Source organism: Poeciliopsis prolifica, unplaced genomic scaffold, assembly GCF_027474105.1.
Source record: "Poeciliopsis prolifica strain line A6 unplaced genomic scaffold, Auburn_PproV2 SCAFFOLD052, whole genome shotgun sequence".
Lineage (NCBI taxonomy): Eukaryota > Metazoa > Chordata > Actinopteri > Cyprinodontiformes > Poeciliidae > Poeciliopsis > Poeciliopsis prolifica.
The window spans coordinates 1,103,566-1,129,140 of NW_026562427.1; the positions used below are offsets into that span (position 1 = coordinate 1,103,566).

At 37.8% G+C, this 25,575-nt stretch overlaps 1 protein-coding gene across 1 annotated transcript in view; it reads right to left on the reverse strand.

Annotated features, from left to right (window-relative positions):
* Positions 1-25,575, reverse strand: part of calcr (calcitonin receptor) — a 61,821-nt gene that overhangs the window by 10,300 nt on the left and 25,946 nt on the right. Inside the window, exons 2-20 of the mRNA XM_055058922.1 lie at positions 19,654-19,721; positions 16,133-16,283; positions 14,798-14,905; positions 12,093-12,178; positions 11,836-11,971; positions 11,639-11,749; positions 11,450-11,562; positions 10,604-10,676; positions 10,406-10,516; positions 10,188-10,300; positions 8,270-8,435; positions 8,061-8,171; positions 7,874-7,986; positions 6,768-6,859; positions 5,193-5,319; positions 1,665-1,818; positions 595-655; positions 349-415; positions 36-254 (exon numbers count right to left, since the gene is read on the reverse strand). Of these exons, the coding sequence (XP_054914897.1) occupies positions 36-254; positions 349-415; positions 595-655; positions 1,665-1,818; positions 5,193-5,319; positions 6,768-6,859; positions 7,874-7,986; positions 8,061-8,171; positions 8,270-8,435; positions 10,188-10,300; positions 10,406-10,516; positions 10,604-10,676; positions 11,450-11,562; positions 11,639-11,749; positions 11,836-11,971; positions 12,093-12,178; positions 14,798-14,905; positions 16,133-16,283; positions 19,654-19,698 (2,157 nt within the window). The 5' untranslated portion in view covers positions 19,699-19,721. The remainder of the gene's footprint in view (positions 1-35; positions 255-348; positions 416-594; positions 656-1,664; positions 1,819-5,192; positions 5,320-6,767; positions 6,860-7,873; positions 7,987-8,060; positions 8,172-8,269; positions 8,436-10,187; positions 10,301-10,405; positions 10,517-10,603; positions 10,677-11,449; positions 11,563-11,638; positions 11,750-11,835; positions 11,972-12,092; positions 12,179-14,797; positions 14,906-16,132; positions 16,284-19,653; positions 19,722-25,575) is intronic.

Below are 25,575 nucleotides of genomic sequence, written 5' to 3' on the forward strand. Positions count from 1 at the left end.
ATTAAGTTAGATTGACGCCATATCTCGGTACCTACCTGATAGTGCATGAGTATGTGCATGACATACTCGTAGACCTCACCGGCCAGGCGGTTCTCCGGCCGCCAAGGAAAAATGACAAACTGTATTCCGAGCAGGGGCACCAGGATCAGGGTGGCTCTCACCGCCTTCATGTACATGTTGGACTCTGCTCGGTGAGTGTCTCGCAACTTTGTCACCAGCACTCTTATGATATTCAGCAGGAAGAAGAGGTTAACCTGAGACAACGACGGTTTTGTGTTCAAACAAATGTCACTCTGCGTCAAAAGCTGTGAATAACGACGAGGATTAAAGTGGAGGCAGCAGACTTACAAGGAGGGCTGCCACTATGGGTCCGTGTACCGCGTAGAGCAGATGGGTCTCGACGCTCATCCAACAGCTAGAGCGAGAAAAACATCTCAGTCAGAACTGTTCGCTGCCCAAGATACACAGGAACACACACATTATGAAAACACATATGTGTACAGGCCGGCATGCTCTCACTCGGCCGCGCGCGGCGCTACACATGTGTAAACCTCTCTTTGTTTATTTGCACAAGTTTTATGGAACATTACTCACTTGTCATCGAAATACTTTTTCCTCGCTACGGCGTGGATGGACACAGGCACCAGAGGAAAGCCTGGAAGGGGAAAAGACAACCATATGAGGCAGCGTTCATTCATCATCATGCGTCCCTTAGCCATGCTGAGCTTCTTTAGAATATATGGTGTTACTTCATAGAATATCTCTGAATGTTTTGCTTTGATACGTCTTCCAATCCTAATTTTGTTTCATTGGAAACAAATGAAAAGCCACATTTTCAGTGACATTTCAGTCTAATTTGAAATTCTTCCAGGGGGGGACTAGGCTCAAATATTTTTATTTTTTATTTATTTTCTGGATGCCAACACAAAAATCCTTGTGTAGATTATTTTCACACACCAAATGCATTCTGCCACAGATCAACTGCAGATGGAGCTGAAGAAAAAAAAGACTTTTCTTTAGGCACATGCACAAAATCATGCGCTATGCAAATCTCTTTAATTTGTTCACGTTTTGTTGCACTGAAACCACAAACTTTAATGTATCCTATTGTAAGTCTACTGAAATATAGCTCATCATTGTGAAGTAGAAACAAAAAGTTAGTGGTTATTGGTATTGGACTCATTTATGTTAAGTCTTTAAGCACAAAGTAAAATACACTGAGGTTTGTTGTTGTAACAAGACAAAATATGAAAAAGGTCGAAGGTTATGGACACTTCTGTAAGGCATTATGCACACTTCCCAGAAAACGTGGCCCAAAGGACTTGAATATTTAAAATGGTAACAATTGTTGGACACACTGGTTCAAAAAAGGGGGAAAAAAATAACTAAAGTCAAATTAACCCACCAAAGGGCTTATAAAGCTGTCAGCATGTGTCAAAAACTAGAAGCTGCAGTTATAATTTAAACCCTGTAAGTTTTTATGAAACGTACATCGTTTCACAAAAACGATGTACGTTTTCATACTGCCATATGAAAACTGTCATTCATATGACAGTTTTCTGTCAGTATGAATGACACAACAATGCACTTTGTACACACACACCCCCCCCCCCCCCCCCCCCACACACACACACACACCCACACACACACGCACACAAACTCACCCCAGCCCAGTAGGTAGTACCAGTGTAGGTGCTGCTCCTCTGCAAACACAGCTACTACGATGAGTGTGTGCAGGTAAATGCCCTCACAGAGCATCCAGAAATAGTTGCAGCCCAACATGTACATGTGGAAGAAGTGCAGAACCTTACAGCTAACCTGCAGGGAGGGGATGAAATACAATAATTGATTATTTGTTGTACTTTTGCTTTCACAAAGAATCCCACCCACTTTCAATGTTGACCTGGTGTTTTATTGAGATTTAATTGTGAAGGAGAAACATTTTCAATGTTTTATTTATTTATTTGCAGATTTTTGTATATTGAACCTAAAACACATTTCATTTACTTTGTCATGCAATACTTGACAAAGTGTGAAGTCTCAGAGAAATTAATATTTTTGCAGATTTGTATATATGTACTTTGCAGCATGTGCACAAAAAGGATCCAGTTTAAGCACTGAAAAACATCATTTCAGCATGACATCAAAAAAAAAAAAAAGAAATGATCTAATGGGATGTTGTATTGCTTTTGGCAGACAATCATTAGGAGGCGTTAAGCTTCCCGGGCTGAAAAGACATTTATTCATTTACCCCCTTTGGAGGTGAGTTGAGTTGAAAATGGTGATTCTTGCTTGAACGTTAGAGGCATCTCTGATTGAGTTTGTTGAACAATACAAAAATAATTGAAAAAAGTAGCTTATGGAGAACTGCGTGGTTATATACTGCTTATGAAACTGCTGCTGCAATGCAACAAAAATGACAGCACATCTCATTATAGTTTCTGTTCCTTGATTAAGTCATTACATTAAGAAGTGATGACTTTAATGATATATTATTATCATGTCAATCTCATCCAACCACTGCCTGCTGATGTTATAATTATCAACACACATGTGGATGTGCTACAAGTCATAGTTCTTCGACCGACTGTCAAAAAAAAAGAGCAAAATGACTGAATGTGCTGAAAATCCTCCTCACTCACTCGTTTTCTGAAATCACTTAATCCTGCTCAGGGTTGTGTGGGGACTGGAGCTGATCTCAGCCGAGAGGCGGCGTGCATGTCATGGCTGACACACAAATTAAACAACAATGCTCACTGTCACTCCTGCTGAAAGGCACATTTGAGTCACCAGTCAATGTAACTTGGATGTTTTTTTTTTTTTTTTTGGACAAAAAGCTGCAGAAAATCCACCATCTTGCAAAACTTTCCATCATGGAAAGTCTTCTATTAAAAAGCAAAGAGCCTTTGAAAAATAATTAAACGGAGTCATATTTTAGCCTAACGCCAGTCGGTGATTTAAGGTCACAACAAGCGAGTACCTCTAAGTAGCTTCAAATGAATTGCCGTTTTCATTTCATTGACACATCTGAAAGAATTTCCACAGCTGATGTAAGAATCTTCCTAAAACTGATGTAGTTTCAAAGTTTGTCATTAAACTCAGCATTAAACTCAGAGGTGCCACAAAGCTGTGTCCTCGGCACCCACCACATAACTGTTTAATTTGTCAAGTTGACAAGCTCGTTTAGCGCAACACTATAGCTTATTATACTGTACTTCATTCAATAAAGAAAAAAAAAATCTCAATAAATAAATTCCACTCTTTTCTTTTAAAATTTTCCCCCAAAACAGACAATGGGCTTGACTCATCATCAAATCTGCATCATAGTGTTAAAACTCCAAACTTTCTTTAGGAGCTTTGCGTACCGAGGTCTGAAAGGTTCTGGTTGTAAAAGCCCCGGCAATAGATTATCTAGATCTCCTTTGTGTTCAGTCTCCTCCTGGGTTCGACAGAAGCTTCGAGGCTCAGATGCTCCGCAATGCTTGCAGGCCAAACCAGACTTTGTAGCACCACACCGCAGAAAATAGAAAACGCATGTTTTCTTGGTAAGAGCAAATCTTTCCTACAATCTACTGTTCCTAAATCACAACCTCCAAAAGCAGGCTCATTCATCAACAGTGGCAGCGATTAATTTCAAAATGTTTCCCAACAGGCGCATTTGACTCCAAGCCGTTGCTACTCCTGATTTCTCTTTCTGCGTGTTTTTCAGAAGCAGAGCCGCAGTGACTAATTTCGTTTTTGATACGCAGCAGCAACCAAGCAAAACTTGACCATGCTACATGGAAGAGCAACGGATTCAACGAAAACCTCTTTTGACAAATTTCGACAGCGAGGGATTTAAAAAGGGGAGCCACCACAGGCAGGAACCTATCATTATCAATGTGAGGAAACATTGACGACGAGGCTTGTCAGTGTTTTCTGCTTCTTGGATCCATTTATGAAGCTTATGTGTTGCAGAGATTTGGAGGAATCGAGCAGCAGCATATTCAGAAAACTCCTCAGTTCCAGCTGCAGCCTCTGCAGTCTCCAGTGTTTCTAATTGTTGTTTTGTTTCGTGAGAGAGATGCTTCAGCAGGGGATGATGGGATTGGGGAGGAACGTGGGCCAAATTCTACATTCCCATCTCTTCTTTGGGAAGCACTTTGATTGTCTGAACTACTTTTTTGAACCACTTTAGCTAAATGTTTACATCCACATTGTTGAGGCATGTGTTTGTCTTTTTTTTTTTTTTTAAGTCTTAAGCGAGGTTTCTAGGACACATCTCATCAGGTTTCATTAACCTGGAGAATATTGACTGCATGCAGTTTTATTTGGGTCAAAATAAAAGCAAAGATGATATAATTCTTTCTTTCATATTTGGAGAAAATTCTGCAAAACCTTTTGAGAGGCAGGCGCAGTGGGCATTTGGCGTCGGGAGCTTCCGTTGTTTTGATTTCCAAGGACGAATAGACAAATTTATGTTCAACCCTGATAGCGAGACATTCCTACATGACAGATTTATTACTTCTGCCTAGCAGACCTCGGAGTTCCATAGACTTCACGTCAGCTTTCAGCGAAGCTGCAAAACTCCAAGAGTAGAAAAGAATGGAATGTAGAAAACTAACGCTCATTGGTGTGTAGCTGAGGGCAGACTGCATTCAACTTGCTGGCGTGGCACAATAAATACATCAATGCTGTTATGTGTCATGGGTTTATATTTCACTTTGCGTAGCATAATAATGTTTTACTTCAGGAAACTGTAAGCGATTCCATTATAAACCCTGTCCTCTGTTGCAAAGTAGCTGAACAGACATCATTCGTAAAAGGATTTTTTTTAAACATTTTATTTTTGATTATATATATATTTTCAAAATACAGCTATGTAGATTTACATTTATTTATTATGTATTGGTTGTCCATTTCCAGGCATATTCAGCAAATATTATTTAAAAGTTATTCTAATTCAGAGACAATTTACTAAGTAGAAAGCATTACAAAGACAAGCTTCACACAGACGAATGTTGTCAAGCCTTTATTTCTGTAGGTATTAAAACATAAAACAAAAGACAGATGTGTGGGCTTAACGAAAGCAAAGGTATTCTGAAAAGACACGTTTGATTTGAGAAATGAATCTCATTTTAATTTACTGAATATGACTGGACATGGGATTGTTTGATAACACATCAAGTATATTCTGGGTTAAGGCGACTGACCGGGTTGCTGGCCACCACTTGGGGATTGTTGACCACGGTGACGAGGTAGATGATGGTGAGGGCAGAGTTCAGCACATAGGAGCAGAACAGGTTCTTGTGGAGGGTGATTCTTTGACAGCTCAAACTCCTGTGAGATGCAATAAAATGTCACTGACGTAAAGCTACTTTTTATTTACTTTTTATTATGTATCTTCTCTCCAGACTGTCACCTGTCCTGAAGTGTTTGGATCACTTTCCCAACTAAGCTGTTGTCTCTACAGTCAATCTGACTACTTTTATCTGAGAAATCTGGCAGCCATGACTTAAGAGTTGTAAATAAGTGAGCAGTGTTGGGACACGCCACCAGATAACTCATCGAAGGCTCAACATCTGGATCTCATAATAAGAGATGAGGATTTCTGGATTTCAAGGGGTTTGGCAAAAATATGTGCAGACTTGTGTTAAAAGAAAAGTTGTCTTTAAGGATTTTGATATTTGTTGGTGACTTTTTGAGTTCTAGAATAAAACACCTACCATAAATTAGGTGTACTGATTTATAAGTTAACTTTATGCTGTGCATAAAGTTAATAATCTTTTGTGAGACATCTCATCATTACAAAATATAAATATAAATATATATATATATATAATATATATATATATATAATATATATATATATATATATATATATATATACAATTTTATAGTAAAAAACTGAATTTTTTATATATATAGTTTTGTAGTAAAAAACAGATTTTTTTTTTACTCTTACTTTTCTCCAGTTTATATATTCTACATTTACATTAATTCAGATAATTCCCTACTAACATAAAGTGCAGACAAAAATGGCCCTGCACCTGCATTCTGTAACTTTTTGTATCTCTTCCAGAAACCTGGTTTGTTATTCTGAAGTATAATGAATATGGATTTAGGCAGAATCTAAATTAATTGCGGGACATTTCCCCTTTGGGAAAAAAAATAAAAAAAGCAGTTCATCTCTGTGAACATTTGTAATGAGGAATGCACTCAGGTGCATATGTTTCAAATAAGAGGCAATCCACCAATGTATTCAGCAGACATCCCGACTCCTTTACAGCAGCAGATTTATATGCGAACATTAATTAAATGTACTGCATGAGGAAATCAACCAATTCCAGGCTGATGATTCCATTTTAATTTTAGGCAGCAGCAGTGCTAACATCCTATACAAATCTAAAGCATTTACATAATACAAAATGTTTCCCGGAGTTAGAAAAAAAAAAAAAAAAAGCTGCTACTGAAACGGTTATCTTAATCATAATCAAAAGCAAGCAACACTGCAAAACATTCTGCGTATGTCTCTGCGGTGAGCGTTTGAATTCCCATTACTATGCTGCTTTGGTCAGAAGCTCGGGGACGATTATGCTGACTACAGAAACCAGAATATCCCTCTTGCTGACGAAGTAACAACACCACCTGTGCAGCCCTTGCGTGTCTGTCGGATACACTTTTGATGATGAAAACGATTGACCTTTAGGGGGCAGAACTTTGGGTAATTGAACCTAATTGATTCATATATGTAGGATGGGAACATAATATCGAATTGAATCAATTACCTGAAGTAGAAGAAGATGGCCAGAGAGATAAGCAGGGAGGCTATGGATAAAGCATGCCCCACAATAGCCATGTAAAACAGGATGTAAGCCGACTGTAAGGACAAAACACAGACATTATGTTAGATAAGAAAAAGGCTGGAGATACAAATGAAGTAATAATCATTTTATGATGCTGCGTCCTTCCTTTATTGGAAAGCTGCACTGTAACATTGGCTTTGATAAATTTTACAGAATCGCCATTGTAATCCCTCAAAATGATTAAAAAGCTAAAATAAGTTACACCGATTCGTTAGTACCTGTTTTTCCATGTCTCCTGACGTCCTGATTATCTGGCTCACCTTAATGTGTTTCAGCTGCACCGATTGGCCTCCTGTTTACAATCATCTGCAACTTATTTTGTCCTGCTTATTCTGTAACCATTTCCAAGCCTGTTTTCTGACCAACAATTTGTGAAATAAGCTGTTTTCCCTCAATTATTAAAGGCGGATTTTATATCTTTTATTCAAAATGTATAAGAATCCTGTGCCTGTTTGAATTTGGTCTCCAAATGTGCATGTTTGGGGGGAAAAAAAGTATCGTTATGGACAACACAGCTGGAAATGGACAGTACATGACCTCTCTGTCCAGTTTTATAAGAGACGTGCTGTTTACAGTGTGACACTGCAGCCAGGTGCTGCTCCTGATAAAAAAAAAGAAAAAGAAAGACTGGGTTTCTAGCCGGGAGCTTCTGTCTTTACAACCCGAGCGACAGAAAGCTGTGAAACATTTGATTGCTTTGTTCCAATAAATGTAAAGTTTGCTTGCCTGGACAAACAGAACCTTCTGCAACTGACTGTCCTGTCTATGAGATAAAGAGACAGCTGAACACAAACCGGTAATCAGGAGCATTTAACCAATTTTAATCTTTGTTCTCCAATAAACATCGCTGTAATAGTGTAATGTCAGATTAACTCAGCGATGCATCTTAGCAACGATGCAGCCATAAAAATGCTATTTCTTCTCACCTACCCATTCTCAAATTACCAGAGGCCTCAGAGCACAAACAAATTAATTCCCACTGCTGCCTCCCTGCAGCAGATTTAAAATAGTGAGGTCTCATAAATCACCTTTAGTTTTGCTTTAGTGTTTTCATTGCAGAGTGTGTAGTTTGACCATGTCCTGTTGGTATCCGGGTGGCGAAACCATTGCCCGTCCTCCCCACAGTACTTTGTTGCCTTCTCTGAAAGCAAATAAATCAATATGATCAAATCGGCAGATCGTTAAAAACAGACTGCTGTCTGTCTCGCGCCGTACCTGTGGGGTCAAAGTCATCAAAATAGTTGGGGCAGTTTTGGAACGTGTAAGTTCCAGCCGGAGTATCTTCCCAGCACAGCCAGCCGTCCCAGTTCCGACTGCAGTACAAACCTGTTCCGACGACCAGAACAATAACTCTCAGATTCACAGAAGAACCAAAAAGAAAAAAAAAAAAAGACTCAACTGCATTTCAGTGGCTTTTCCCCTACCTGATTTGTTGTAAGGTGGATCTCTGTTAATTTTCTCAAAGCATTTGTACTGGTTGTCAAGGATCTTTTTCCGCACAATTTCCCGATTCTTTTGTTGGACCTCAGGACTCTCTGTGGTTTCACTGATGAGATCCACCTCAGTGTTTCGGGAGAACTGTGCAGTCGCCTAAATTTGAGTAAAGTTTATATCATTAACATACCACAAAATAAATGATGTGATATGTCAACTAAATTAAACAACAAAGCATGTAAATTTAAAAAAAAAAAATCACAGTGTGCAAATTATTTCCAAAAATGACAGTATAGCAAAAAAAGTAGTAGGTAGTTACAACCTTGGCATAGCAAGGTTTTGGTATGTAACTTGTAACCAGAGGCAGCTTTTAAAAAAAGGTAATATGGCTCACTGCCCAGGGCTGGCTTTTTATGGGGGCAACACTGCTTCTCCAAATAGAGAAATAAAAATAAAAACATAAAGTTCTGATGGCTACTCACCAAATTAATGTTCTTTTACTTATTTAACTGGGAGTCCAGTCAACAACAATTTAGTGTTTTGGGCATTTTACCAAAAATCTGAATGGAGTTCATGACAACATGACTTTGCCTCTAAATCAAAGGACTATTCTCCAGTTAGTAGGTGTGCTAATCTACAGCTCTAAAGCTAATCTGCTAGGTCTAAACAAGTCACATTTGAGCCGCATTGTTCTAAACTGAGCGTTGTAAAAAAGCTAAATATAACAATATTTAGACTTGTCAAGCTTCACACCACCAATCCAACGCTGCTGCAGGTTGAGCTGAGTGTCCTGACTGAGATAATTATATAGAAACTATTCCTTTTATGGCATGACCAGATTGATGTGACTCTATGAATTTAGTTGAATATAGTGATCACAGAATTGTGAGTGAAGATAGCTAGTGAGAAAGCTGTCTAATTTAAACATGCCTCAAATCCTCAGTTCATTCTGGTTTTGCCCTGAAACGTCTCACTGAGGCGTTTCAGGGCAAAATCATTTATTTGATGCTTCTTTCAAGAGGCATTTCTTTGGCAACCAGAGCTGCTCCACTTCCTAACTTCGGATGCTTATTTAGCATGCAAACAAGAAATCCAATGGTGAGAAAAGGAAAGACAAAAAATCAGCAGAGGGTTTTTGTTTTGCTTCGTTTGTTTTCAGTCATATGCTAGGTCAGTGGAAAACTGTTGGTGAAATTTCTAAATGAATCTTCCTCTATTAAATCTCTCCCTCCTAACTAAGAGGTCTAGGCTTTATTAAATGATGCTCCTTTCTAAAAATGTGACATAAGGCTGCTTGAATGCACTGCAAGACCTTTTTTACATCAATAATAAATGGAACGAGTGGAAATGGATGACTCTATGAACACATTAGTTATCGAGAGCTCAGTGGTGGCCATGCATGACAAATTGGAAGATGCTTTATAGTTTATGCAACTCAGGACGGGTACAGGCTCACACAATTCCACCGATTCCCTTCGAGACACAGATTGGCCATAAAGAGGAATTAAATGCATAAAAATGAAATGAAAAACTGGGACAGTTACAGTCTACATATTTATTTATATTTAAATAACAGCAGGAACGTGTTGATCTAGTCGTTTTCTTAATAGTTAATTGCAGTGGTAATACTAGTAGAAACAGAGCAGAGCAGCTACAGATATGGAGGTTAAGAATAAAGTGTGTTTAGTTTAAGTGAGAATAACTTGTAAAGTCTAGCATTCTGAACATGAAAAGGTTCATGAACAATAAAAATGGGATAAAAGTAGGAGCAATAATGGCAGTGGCTCTGGGTAACCTTTACCTACGTTGTTTTGACGATTCATGCTTTGGTGGAGGTTCAGTTTATTTATTTTCACTTGATCTTGTCTGTGAGGAAAGTCACTTTAATATTAAAAAGGAGGAAATTACCCTTAATATCTCCAGGTTGTCGTCAACACACAGCGTATAATTAGTCCAAGTCATGCTGCTCACTGGATGGCGAAACCACTGCCCATCTTCTGCACAGTACTTTGTAGCCATTGCTAGGAATTAGGATACACTTTTATTACTATGCAGGACACTTGTGTGGTTTCTAGCTTTAGAATATATGAGCAGATTAGTAGGAGAGTGAAACTGATTTATTTTACCTGTGGGATTGAGGTCAGAAAAATAATCAGGGCAGCTCTGAGAGGCAAGGGTACCTGCCGGTGTGTCGTCCCAGCACAGCCAGCCGTCCCAGTTACGACTGCAGTATGGCGCTTGAACAAACCCACAAAAGCATTAAATACCTGTTTCGAAGGAACACCTGTTGATATTGTCAACCGTGAAGCCACATTAAAAAGTACCTGTTTTGTTGAGTGCTGGGTCTTGTTTCATTTTTCGCAGACACTTCTGTTCATTTTCTTCTACTTTGAGTTTCTGTGGAGAAAATACAGTCTTAAAATGACTTACTTTGTGTACAAAAAAGGTTGACTTTCACAAAAATAACGTGTGCGATAAATTCAAGAGATGCACTGTGACATCATTTTGTGATAAAAATCAGCCAGTTTTCGGTTTAGCTGATGACCGGTCGGCGTTTCAAAAGAGAGTGCCTTTCTCTGACCAATGAATGTGAAAAGATCATTTGTAGAATCAGTGAGGCGTTCATAAGAGCTTATCTAAAAGGAAATATGTTCAGCTTCGTGTTGAGGTAGTTCTAAAATTCACTGAAGAAAGCAAAGGAAAGCCTGGCTTTCAGCAGATAACAAGAAGGTGCAAAGTTGCAGGTTTCTTGCTTGAGCTGTCCAACATATGTCTGCAATCCAAAGTTATGCATTTAGAAACGTTTTCAGCTTTTTGGAAATGTCATGCTTACAGTAAAGATGTACAATCTGTAGGGATACACGGTGCATATTTATAATGGTAACCATAAACCATATTATTCACCTTAATAAGATGCTAGAGGAAGCTCATTTTAAATGGTCAACTCTATTATTATTGTTTTCATTTTTAAAATGAATTTATAAGGAATGCTGAACTGTGACTGGGCTGATGTTGCCCCTGCTGTTAGCACAGAAAACAAATAATGATTGTTCATAATAAGAAAGTAGAAAAAAACAAATATTGAACCTATTTTTTCTTAAAGAAAAATCAGAAGCACAAAACTGGCCACTAAATCAGTGATCAGTGCCTCTCTTATAAATAGACATTACCGCTGGCCTCTTGTCTTCGGTTGTCACACAGAGTGTGTAATTGGTCCAAATTTTATTGCTCGATGGATGACGAAACCACTCTCCATCTTCTCCACAGTACTTTTTGGCCTGTTCTGTAAAGCAGGTGTAATTTAATTTTTATTTAAGTTTTTTTTTTTTAATACAGCCTTTTTGAGTGTTGCGTCTCACCTGTGTGGTCAAAGTTTACAAAGTAATCAGGGCAGTTCTGGGATGCGTAGGTTCCTGCTGGAGTGTCGTCCCAGCACAGCCAGCCATCCCAGTTCCTCCTGCAGTGCAAGCCTGCCACATCACATCACAAAAATGAAAGCATATTCAAACCTCTAGCAGATGTCGGATTAAAAAATAATAATAAACCGTGTCAGTACCTGATTTATTATAAGGTAGCGCGTTCTTCATTTTCTCTAGGCATTTGTTTTCATTTTCAAGAATAATTTTTTCTGTTCTGACCCACATGGCTTCTGTGGTTGGCTCTCCTGCCGCATCCTTTAAAAAACCAATTTCCTTTTGGAGGCAAAAAAAAAAAAAAAAGAAAGAAGACAAGCAGCTACGTTGTTTACATGGAAGTTGCACAAGTTGTCTCATCTTTCTATTGCTTCTAGGCAAAAATCCAATAAACAGTTACCTCTATTTTGCTCTTTAAAGGTGCTCCACAAGCGGAGCCTATTTGGACCCAGTTGCCTGATTTGTCACAATATTTGGTCACGTTTTCTGCAGAGAAGTAGAAAAGAAGTGGCACACTGTGTAATCAACCAATAACTTTCCCAAATGATTTATTTGCAGGCACATTTTTTTCTATTTCAGCGAGAGATTTAGTAGAGAGTGTGTGCTTTGGATGCCTCGCTCTGTTATTTTTCATCAGTAGCATATTGGCATAATCCTGACACGGCGAATCTTGGCAGTACTAGAAAACTATGATTAATTCACCTTGGCAAGCAGCATCAAACAGAATGTTTTCCACCTTTGGAGTAATTTTTTGGCAAATTGTCAAATGTCAAACTTTAAAAAAAAGACATGTACAAGAGATTCGTGACGAGGCTACGAGAATGAGATCACATTATTCTTGACAGAGGCAGCAACAACAGCTTAGTCCTAGCTGACAGCTCATCTACTCCTCGCGAAATAAAATCCCCTCCCGGCATCAGATCGGTAGTACAAGCTTTCAAATGGTCCATATGGGGACTCTTAGAGTCACAGACATTTCTAGTAGGATCCCTCATGAGCCAGCTCGTACAAAAACAACCAGCCGGCTCCCTCATTCATACTGTCTCTCCCCATCCATCTCTCCGGCTCCAGTTTTCCTGCCTTTATTCCTCTCCTGCTTTTTTCCCTCCACCTACTCCTCATTCATCTCTCTGTCCTCTACCTCACCTCCCCTCTCTTTGTCATGTTGCATCTCTTAAATCATGGCATGACCCGACTCTGGATCTCTTCAGCCAGACATCACTGAGCCTCGAATTATCCACCATGTAAAAATTTTTACATTCTGTAAAAACCAGCAGTCCTGCAAATCAAGCATGAACCTTTCTTACATAATCGAAGTCCACAGTCTATTTCCCCTCAAATAAATGGCCGTATTTATCCAGCCTGACTGATCTGATAATGATTTACCTTTTATCTGATGTGCACAGCTCTTGTACCGGCTGCCATTTGAATGGTGTGTTGGGAAAAGGTAGCACAAAGAAGCATTTGTTACTTTTTTACGTTTGAACTCAGCGAGAATTTCGGCGAGAAGCACTTGACATGTCTCATGTGATAATAATCAAAGACATATGGTCTAATCAGCACAGAGATGAGTCACTAACCATAAAATAATTGTCATTTCAGATCAAAATCATATAGAAAACCCCACAGACTGAGTGGAAAGAGGATGAAGGATCATTCAAAAGATTGTTCAAAAAGGAATGGTTAAACAATATTGAATGCTTCAAATCGGTAAATGTTGACATCTGCAAAAAAAAAGAAAAAAAAAAGTCAAATTTGCAAAATGTTATTAACAGCAATGGTTTCAATAAATCTTTTCAGTTTGATTTTGTACTCCTGCAGTCATTTACTTCAAGGTTTTGAATAGCTTTTGATCAAGGACGCCAATAATTGTAAAAATGTTTTTAACGTTGGCACAGGGTATGCCCACAAGATATGAATGTTTTCAATTATATGACTGTGCCTCCTACCAAGCCTTAATAAATTATCCAGTCTTGAAAAAGGCTGAACACTGAAATCAAACTAAAGTTATCCAAAAATATGTCCTCCCATTCTACCACCTCCAACCAGAGAAAAGCCTGTATTTATTTCATTTTTGGTTTTGGTGAGAACTGACTGGACAGGTTTACTCAGAAATTTACTAGGCAATTTGCATCCGCAAAACAAAGTCTGCACAAAGTTCACTCAGAAATAAAACTGTAAATTGTAGCATTTCATCTTTTGCATGGAAGTACATAAGAGAGGTGATGTTTGCAGAAGAGTAAGCATCATCTCTCACTTCATTCAGCTCCACTGACTACCCTCAGTCGCTGCTATCAAAGTCAAGTCACTATCAGCCAGCAAAGTGCTCAATAAAATAGCTGTCAATTACTTGAACGCTCTCGCAAAGGGCTTGCGAGAGCATTCAAGTTACACTGTAAGACATTTTACAATAAGTTACACTGTAAGACATTTTACAATAAAACAACTTTTCAGAAAACACCTCCGACTGCAGCACCTACCTGGTGCACCCGTCTGCCAAATGCACAAACACCCATAAAACTTATGGAAAGGTCAATTCATTAATATTGTTTTTGACTCAAGGGCATGGTGAGTCACTAAACAAATTACATGTTGCTGCTGCTGCTTTTATGACGGATACTGAGCAGATAACTTTATCGAAGAAACTTCCAAGATGACCCAAAACCAGACAACTGAAAAGGGTGTAAGAGAAAGGGGTGTGAAAGCTCTAAGCAGAAGCATTTTTTTTCTTAGAATTTGACATGTTAGGATGTAACACAAGATTAATAAATCTAACATCATGGAATGTGAAAATAAGTAGCTGTAAAATGAGACCTGGTAGAATTAGCATTATGAGAAAACAGGGCATTGAAAGAAGTTAAGAAGCTGTGCTCGAATGATAAACTCTAAATCTGACTTAAATCAGAAAACATCAGGGTTTCAAGAGCAGATGAAGTGTTGGAGGATTTCATCGTTATGGACACACACACACACACACGCACGCAACCGCACACACTGCATTGATGTGTAAAAAATACATTTATAGTTCAACAGGAACTAGTTTCCAGCTGGTCTCAGTTCAGCCAGCTTGTTGTTCTACTCTAGTGAGAAAAGCAGAAAACTTACCGGTTGGACCGAGGTCAGGGTGATCTGGACACTGTAGAGTTACCGATTCCCCAGCCGGTGTCTCATTCCAGCACAAAAACCCATCCCACATTGGAGCGCAGAACAGACCTCAAGAGCCAAATAAGTATAATTATAAACACATACATTTTGCCTGGGTTTTTCCTCAAAGTATGACACAGTCCAGAGAACCTTTCCAATCTGAAAAGAGTCAGATCATTTGTGCTTAACCACTGCCATCACCACCAACCTTCTTAAAAAAAAAATTACGCTCTCACCTTTGCAAAAGTATTTCAATTCAAACTCTTTTTTTTCATCAAAACCAAAAACGTCTGTGTATTTTCTTGGATTTAATGCAAGCAGTAAAGCTCAGCTGTGAAACAGAAGGGAAATGGGTTTGTTAAAGAACATCAGTAGCGTCGTGAAGATCAGCATCATCAAGTAGGATGTGGCTGTAAAACAATATCCCAAAGCTTAGCAAGGTGCCGTTCAAGCCAGCATTTGAAAATGGAAAAAGTGTGGCACAAAAACCCTGAGAAGTCTGAACACCAAAACTCAAAGTCAGAATCTAAGGTTACATTTGCATGAGACCACTGCCTGAAAACTGCTGGTATTTCGGGGTGTTGATGGGGGGGAACGTTTCACATTTAGACGTCACCACCAAGACACCTTGACTGAGCTGCAGTCGTTCTGCCAGGCCACTATATGGCGTTATTTTTTTTCATGTTGTCAAATGTGCATCTGCTTTTGACCCTTAGCTTCTACCTGATTGTAAATAATAACCCATCTGTCTCCTATGATCAAACTGCTCATATAACACATATATTATTTATCAGAAATTGTGCTAAGCTGAACAGGTTAAATACCACAACACAGCCCAATGCTACCCGCAATTGTTTTTGTTGTTATCTGCAGAGTTTGGGGTTGTTACAGAAAAGTTTCACTCTGAGATCTGGTTTGAAAAAATCCCAGTGTGAGCTACTCAGGTCACTGGTGTTGTGCAAACGAATGCCTGAAGCGCAGCAAAAACGTTACGGTTTATCTTAAGAGTGATTCAGCGTGTGCATGAAGGACCTAAATCCGATCCTGAATCTGTGGCAAGACTTGAAAATTGTGTTCAATTGTGTTGGACAGACACGCTATCCAATCTTATCAAGCTTAAGGAATTATGCAGGGAAGAACATTAAAAAAAGACATAGCTTGAGCTGTTCAAAGCTGGTAGGTGAAATTCTCGTAGTTTGTGACAAAGTCTGAATAAAAATTCAAGGGGTATGAATGCATTTGCAAACCACCATTTATCTGTCACAGTTTCTGAGTGGTTTGATGTCTGCCTCTCACCGGTTCTGTTTTTTTGGGCAAATCTTTTGGATGGCTCGACACATCTGTGTTGACCTTGGCTCAGCACCTTCTCACTCTGTCCCATCTCGGTGCTCAGTCCAGGACTGAGCGATGTGTCTGAGATTGTTCCAGCGTCTGCTGCCTCCCTGAGCTGTGGAGAAAAAGAAATCAGATGTGTTCTCATTTACATTCCCTCCACGGCCAGGAACACAATAAAGTGTAAGAATCATCTTCAGCAGCAGCGAGGTCTTCAAATGTTTCACTTTGCAGAAAGACAAGCTTGAATAAAGGCGCACGTCTTTACAAATGATGGCATTTTAAATGGAGGAAGGCATCTGGAAAGTTCCTTGAAAGCTGTTCTGATCACAATTTCTCTGATTTAAAATTCTGGTCTCTCTCCAAGTGTGTGACTCATTAAAATGTGTTTCGGATCACACAAAAGAAGTTAAGCAGCTGATTTATTTTTTTTCTCTAAATGAATCATATCTTAGTCCTATTGTTTGTATTTGGAGGTAGATGTAAAATGAAAAGGTGCTGTATGAAATGCCGATTTGATCGTGCTGCTCACTGAAGGATAAAGAACTTATATTGGTGTGACTTATCTTAATCTTACTTTTCTGGGGGCGAAATTTAAGCCTCTCCGAGTGCCAGGCTTATGCATTTGCATTTCATGAATTATTTGAAGAATACTTTGCCAGGATCATGTCCAGCTTTTATCACGACTGAGGAGCTTCTTTAACCCGACTCTTTTCAGAGGAGCCAAGTGATGTCCTTACCTCTTGTGACACAAAAGAAGCTCGCAAAAGACAAAAAAAAAGCGTAAAAGTATCGTCAAAAACAGGATGTCCCATGTAGCAGTTTAGCAGCCGTACATATGATGTCACTCCAAGCATTGAAGTAAATGACGTCATACATACGACCACCAGGCCACCACCAATATCGAAAAAAAGAAAAAAAATCTTCTTTCTCTTTTAAAAAAAAAACCCCTCATTCTTCCTTTATTACAGCATCTAATTCCTCCTGAATTAAATAAAAACAGCATTTAAAACAACGTAAAATTACAATCCACAGTAACACTTACATTCGATCAGAAGTTTGAAAAAAAATCAGAGTTATATATAATTCTTTTTTCTTCTTCCTGTTAGTTTTGATGACTCTTAATTTATCATCAAGAATGTCAATATCTCATGATTGCTTTCCAACAGTTTGAACACTGAAACGCTGACTCCAGCTGCAGTCCAGACCCAATAAATCTGCTCCGAATTCTTAAATGGGTTTTCCTTTAAAGTTCTTCCAAGGCTGGGTTTATTCCTTCCACTCAACTTTCTATTAATATGCTTGGATAAAGCACTCTGTGAACAGGTTGATCTTTATTATTGACCTTTTGTGGCTAATCCTCCCTGTGGAGGGTGTCAGTGTCTGTCAGCTGAACATCTGTGAATTCAGCAGTCTTCCCTATTAATGGTTAAGCCGTGAACACGACAAGTATTACAAAGCTGTTCTTTTATTATCTTTATTTTTGAGAAACTAAACTTTGGGTTTTCACTTGCTGCCAACTGTAATCATTAAAACGACAGCTTCCACTTCTTATTGCATAATCTGCATCAGAACATCCGTGACATTTGTTTGCACTACTGCCATCAAGTTCCCTTTTTAATGACAAAGCACAGCAAAGTTGTCCCTGCATGATTTGTAGTTCTTCGGTGTGTCATGCTGGGATGTTTTACTAATGACTAGAAAAGAGTCCATTAAGCTAATTAATGCCATTTCTCAAAGAGAAGACATTATGGCTCAGCCCCATAGCGGCGGTGAAGGTTGAGCTGATAGATCTGAAGATTTATTCAAGAAAAAAGCCTTGAGCCAAATGAAGACACAGCTTAATTTAATAAATATATTCTTTTTACATTGCAACGAAAAAAAAATAGATTTCAAGTTAATGTATACCTTTCTCAGTAATCACTGGAAACATCTTTATTTGTATAGCAGCAATCAAAGCATTTGTTATCATTTTGACAATGTGTTCCAAAGCTCAATGACGTCCACAGATTCTCTGTCAGACTCTAACTATCGGTCTTACTGGGCCACTCAAAATTATTAATATTACAACAAGTCAAAACAAATATGCTGGTCAAATTAGAAGATCAATTTAAACCTAACTCTTCCAGGGGGAATGCACAGTTTTGGGGTCAACTTATCGTTTGAGTTGCTGATTTTATTTTTTTCTTTTAAACAACAATATCATCTTCAACTTCCTGATTTAATTTCACTAGACATTAGGAACACACATGCAAGTTTTCAGTTTAGCTAAATTCATTTGTATGTGGTCAGTTTTGAACAAATGTGGGCAAATTATGAAATGGTTGAAATGGGTCACAAAAGTGAGAGGAATGGTCCGCGGGGAGTATGTCCTTTATTGTTAAGGAAAAGTGAAAAAGATAGTAATTTATACCCCTGCTTTTTTGCACATGTATTCTCTGAATCTTTAGTTTGTATTGTGTAAGGGTTTTTTTTTTTTATGAACAGGGACTACGTTTTATCATCTGGTTCAAAATCTAAACTGTTCTGCAGTTTAAACCTGAACTTGACTTTTCACCTCAAAACACTGAGTCTTTCTAAACATGAATACTTTATTTTACTTCTAATTTTGAAAACTAAATAAACAGAGGATGCTGACTGTAAAAATTAAGAGATTGAAGACGTACTTATTTGTTCAGAAAGCTGCAGCTTGAAAATTTCTGTACGTCACTGATTTAGAATAAAAACAAGTGGAAATTATCCATCCTGACAACAATAAGATATTGGAAACAAATTTGTGTATGCTACACCTTATAGACCAGTGGGTTTTTATAAGAACATTGGTGCATGTAGTCAAATAATGAAGACGTTTTAAAACCTCAAATGACTGCTAATAAGACAACTATGAAAACGTTTTACTGTTAAATTAATTATTGTGTATGTTTTATTTACTAAATAAATTATGCTACTTTACTTTTGTAGTCATTTTTCAGTAAATAATCTGACACAATATTTATTCCAATATATTTTACAAAATTAAAAAACAGATAATGCCTTATTTGTGCCTTCTCTGGTAACTGTGGAGTACTATTTTAATGATTATTTGGCTGCAATTAAGAGTTTTAAAATGTAATTTCTGTCCACAACATGAAAACTAATGAATGCACAATCACAGCATGGGAATGTGTTTTTTATTCTGTGTCGATATCAGAACCTGTGCACCCAGGCACTACTCACGCAAAAAACAACAAATACACTCCCGAGTCATTCATCTTTTAGTTTCTCCAGCCAAGCTGAGCTAATTAAATAGCACAAATCATAACGGTTAGTGGAAAGCAATCATGAGATATTGAGATTCTTGCTGATAAATGAAACCATCCGACCAAAACATATTACATCTCCCTTTAATAGAAACTGAACGCTCTGCACGTGTGCACGGGATATAAAATAGGAAGGGCTTTGAGGACTTTGCAAAGTTAAATTATGAAAGCCAAATGAAAGCTTACCACCAGAAGAGACCAAACAATCCACAAGGAGCCTGCACACCTCATATCTTCCAAACACAGGTAAGTCTCTGGAGAAAGAACAGAGAAAAGCAACACGTCAAACCTATTAGAGAAATAATTTAACTGCAATGAGATGACTGAGAAAAGAAAACAATGTTTTGTTATTTTGATTTTATTTCAGATCAAGAAATAAACCTCTTGAGAAAAAACATCCACAGAACCAGTCATAAGAAATGGAAAAGACTGCAGAAGAGCCAATGCAGTTTGGAACATGTCACACTTCTCTGTATGTATCTAAAAAGCAGACACACACACATCCATATGACATGTCAGTGCATACACGAAAAGATAGCATCAAATAAGTCAATTGTGGTTGTAAAGGAATGAAGAAAAACCGAGGTGGAGTCAGACGAATATCGTTAGGAGCCATGAATTGTGTGCAGAGCCTCTGCTTCTGCAGAACAGCAAAGGCATGTGGGCTGAGAATTCACCTCAGGACTTTCACTTTGGCTTAGAAAGAACCTGCTGGAAGCTCCGCACTCCAGCATCTGAACGCTAAGGATTTCCTTCTTGCTCCAAACAGCGTCACAGCGACTCGATGTGTAGACGATTCAGCATGGGTGAGCAAGTCAGAGAGTTATTGATAGTATTTCTTTTGGCAGCAGTGGCACACTGATGGTACTTAGCTTTAAGATGACAAATAAACCTGGGAAAGCATCTGCCAGGAATTCAAGGCCAAGGGTTTTCATCTGCAGCCAAGGTTTCTTTTAATGCTGCAGTGTTTTCCTTGTCTTTTTTGACATTTTCCTAAAATGCAAAATTGAGCATGTTGATGGAAAAATTGTATCAAATGTAAAGGTTTTTTTTTTCTGTCTTTGTTTATTTTGTATGTCTGTCTCAAGAAAAGAAAATAAGTTTTCAAAAATTCTCTCCAATACTCTTAACTTCTGGATATAATTTTATTATTTTTAAAAAATGACATTTTGGGAAAGTAAATCCTTTCAACAAGTGATAGGTTTTTCCAAATTTCATCTAAAAACACAAGTGAAATATTTTTCAAAATGTCTTTTAAACATAGCAACGTCAATTTACAACTGAAATTGTCCCAGGCAAATCTCCAAAGCTCGCTGAAGGCAACTGCAGGTATTTTTTAAAACAATTTTGCCAGTGTTTAATTACCATTTTTGAGACTTTTATTCAGCTTTACATCCTTTACCAGGGTGGCCTAAAAAAATGGTTAATTCCTGGATATTTATTCCTAAAATTTGGCAAGAAACACTTTCAAAATTTGCAGATCTAGCATTACATACTTTTGCTAATTTTAAAAAAAGAATCAATTGAAGCCTCAGCCAAGTTTTAACAATGGATTGAAACTAATCTTTATCCATTCCAATATTGCACACAGTTGCTAATCTACAGCATTTTTAAAAAGACTGGCTGTGATGGACTAGTGTTAGTGATGAATCAGAGAGAGACACATAATAGGCTTGTTTACATGAGCTGCGCGGTACCAATTAATGGAGCTCCAAGCACAACTAATGGTGCTTACATTTGTGTTTGACTTTTTATAGTTACACAAGTGATCAAGAGTTAATAAGATGCAAACAGCTGCAGGCTGAGCTCTATTTGGCCTAGTGCATGATGGGAAATGTGTCCTTTCACCTTCTAAAAGAGTTTTTAGATGCCTCTCTTTACCAGCTTCCAAGCCAGAAGAAAGAATGACAACGCTTACGTCTGGAGATCGATTTTGAAAACAGAAATGGGACCCCCATTTTATTCAGTGTTCGAACTGTGAAACTGTTCATCATTTATATTCATAATCATATTTACTGCCTGCAATCATAAAACACAACCATCTTCAGGCCAAAACAAAACTTTAATCAGAAGACCAAAAGTAATTCAATGTGTTACAAAAGATCAGAGTCATAGAGAGACTCTGATATACAAAGAATATATAAAGAATTTTGGTGCTTATCTTTTTGAAATTAAGTATTCAATAAGGTGCTACTACCTGAGCTATCCTCACTCCTGGACAATCGCTCACTGAGACTCACACTAAATGCACCAAAGAACATTATTGCAGCACCTTCCTCCATGCAGCTGTCACTTTTATCAACAAGTGACACACAACAACACACATTTTTCTGTTGCAGCCATCATTGTGTGTAATGATATCAGTGCCACCTCTATCTGAGTGCAGTCACCCTTGAACGTTAATTTCCTGTTTGGACTCAATGCAGTAAATGTTTGTGTGTATTCAGTGATGTTCTCTATTATTGGATTTAAACATTCCTTAGGTCTTGTCATTTCCCCCACTTTTGTGTGTACTTTTCTTATTTTTGCTGCAGTTATGTAAATTTCCTGTAGGGGAACAAATATTACTATATTTACAGGCCAGAGAAATGCATGGATCAACAATCTCCTCGCAGGGAAAAAGATTTTCTGAAATTGACGATTCACACTAGTAAATTTTTAGCTGCAGGCAGGCAAAGGATTTTGTGTAAGGTGAATTATTTAGCCTCTTTACAGACAAATGTTCTACATCTCATGGAGTATAAGCTGCAAAACCCCTGAAGTCCATATAACTGAATGCAAGGCACTGACTCTTCAGTTTGGTCTCACGCGGAAAGTTGAAAATTATCATGCGGCTGAATTACAGAGCTAAGTGTTATAATGTTTGCAATTACAGCCACCACAAAGAGTACCTGTTAGGGGGGATAGATCCTGCACTTGGCAACAGTAAAAACTATGTCTCCTATACCTTGGAGCAATTACTTATTTTCTAAAGGTGTCAAGCACCGAAACGGTAAATTTATAAAGGCTGAGCTCAGGCTGCCGCACTGAGGGCATCGCATCTTTGCTCTGGTGGAGACAGAATTGAGAATCCAGCCTCTATCAGGTTCTGAGATCGGTTGCTATTAAATCTGCTTCTTGTTCACTGGAACACATTTAGTTCTTCGTTTGCAAATGAAAAACTCACTTTGATATTTTTATTAAAGTTGCCGCCGATTGCTACGTTCAAAATGGACCTCAATCCCCCTCCGAATTAGTGTTGTTCAGACGTAAGACAACAACAGTGGCCTTTAACTGGGAAATTGTTACTGACACAAAAGATTAGCTCCATATTGTTCAGTGCTGATGTAAAAATATTATTAAAGCAGAAAGGCCAGAAATAAATATTTAAAGTTCTTGTCCCATACTCTCCTTGACATCAAAGATCTGCCACAAAATTCAGGCTGTTGCATCTGTGTTCAAAGTTTATGTCATTTATTATTAATAATTAGGGGTGCATCAGAAAATAACAGTCAAGGCCTATGTGGTCAGTTTGGAGGTCATGCTTTTTATAAAACAAAACCTTATAAAATCAAGATTTCATTCAACATAGATCAAAATAATTTATATGCTACTCACTTTCAAAATAAAATATGAATATATATTAAAATATTTTAATAGTCTTTATCCAGTATGCCATGCATGCATGGTTTAATTGTGTTATTAAGCTTTAGTTTTGCATTTTGCAGTAACAAACATGCAAGTTTTCAAGGTCCTGGATGCCTTTACCAGAGATTAGTATCTTTATCTAAAAAATATTAAGAAACATGTAACATTTCAACATTACAGCACAAGTTTAGGTTCTTTACCAAAAGATCCACTTCTCACCTAGAACAAGTTCAGAACAAGCTTCACACAGTAGCTCCACACGTGACCCCTAACACAGACCACACGGCTTGTTTATGGCTGAATAATATCTGAAATACACCCACTACACACACACACACACAGGCACACTCCCAACCCATCCCACAGAGATGTAGAGCAAAAACAAGGCCATAAAGCAAACTAAACTAATGTTCAGCACTAAAAGCTACTGAAGAGGGGAAGGTTAATTGTTTGCATCATGGATTTGTAAAAGTCTGCTTTAAAATTAATTACTGCTTAGACTCCATCCCACTTTGAAATTCCTGTGTGATTGCTGACTAACTAAATCGATATTGTGGGTCACTGAAATAAAATATTGACAGTCTAGCTTTCAGCACGAAATGCAAAACCATAAGCTAGATTGGAGTTTTGAAGCATTTTTGTTTTTATTGTTTTACCCATCACTTTGATTATAACATTAACAACAAATATTTGAAGCATACTAAAACAGTCAACTAAAGTAAACATCAAAATTTCAACATTAAGATCCTAAATGTGACAAATTCTTCAGAAATACCCTAATTTATTGAATATAATCGTAGTTTTATGTCACTGTGGGCAAGTTTATTTAATGAATGGAATTTTTGTTTACCTTGGAAATATTACATGGATGTCTGCATACAACAAAACAAAGTATTTTTGGACATGACGCTTTGTTTAAAATACCTTCAAATAAAATACCTACTTCCTAAGACTTTTGTATTTAAGTTTTGAGTTTCAGCTTTTGACTTTGACTTTTTTTTTCTTTCTTTCATCTGCCATTAATTCATCAGTCTGCTAATATCATACAGGACCGCCTGTCTATTGTTTAGGTAGTGGTCGCCAGAGACACAATACATTTGTGCTGACATTACATCAGTGATGGAGGAAGTGCCGGCTAAATCAGATTTTCTGTGGATTTCCCACTGATTCAACACATACGAGCTCTGGCTCAGCAGCCACAAATGAGTTGCATTACCAATCCCAGATCAGGAGGATTAGCTTGACCAATGGACATATTTCAGATCTTAACCACAGAAAGCTGGTACATAAATTTCCCCTAATAGAAACACATTTGCACTGTTCTTCAAATTACACGATCAAGCAGCAAAGTCAATAGGGCAGTGTTTTCCAACCTTTTTTGAGCCAAGGTACATCGTTTTCATTGAAAGAATCACGAGGCACACCACCAACCAAAAATCTAAACAAACAAAATTTTTTATATATATAGTAGTCCTTATCAAGATGTCTTGAATAGGAATCAAATAAACACAAAGATTTATTTGTATCATATTTTATATTAGATATTTCAAATTGCACTTAACATGTCTACTTCGAAAGTACGCCTGAACAGTGGCACACAACTAGTTCTGCCCACAAGCATTCTCTTAGCCAGAATACAGAAAATAGTTCCTTTTCTGAGAGAAGCAATAATATTTGGAAAAGAAAAAGCTCACGGTATTTGCCTTTTGTTGATATCCACTCATACTCGGGCCTTCATCTGGGTCCGAAGTTACCATTTTTTCTTTTCAAAAACTTTTCCATCACTGTCATCACAGTCTTGCTGGGTACAATGCTCTCACCGCTACCTGTTTCAATTAATAATAAATTAATAAATGGTGCTGCCATCTTCCCATTGTGTTGGAAAGCAAGGCAGATATGCAACGTACTTACTCAATATTTAATGCTTCTTAACGTACCAAAATTTGAACCACAAATTTTGGTACTTGTACTTTAAAATGTTTGCCAAACCTAATGAAAGGTTTGGCAAACATTTTATTAGGTTGTCATTAATGAAGGTAGGTAAGTCTCCTAAAGCGTAATGTTTTCCTCTACTCACTAAATTTGTATACAAGTCAAGTTCAGGACAAGTCTCTCCAATGGATGAGTCTTCTGGGTGGGTAGTGAGCTCCAGGCGATGGTGATGAAACCCCTGCTGCTCCCACAGGATTAGATATTTTGTGACTCACTGGAGAGCAGATAGCAGGTTGAATTGTGTTGTTTGCAAAATCAAGGTATAAAATCAAGGTATACATAATTTTGTTTCCTAATATCTAAATAATCTGAGGCAAAAAGTACTCAAAAATGATGACAATTAAAACGAGCTTTTCTCATTCTTTTTTCCTAACTTGTAGATTTTATTCTTTGCACTTCACAGCCCACTGATTAAAACATTTCCAAGACAAATGCCCTGATTTTGTCATTAATCTGCTATTCGCCTGGTAGGCATTGATTAAACGGGCC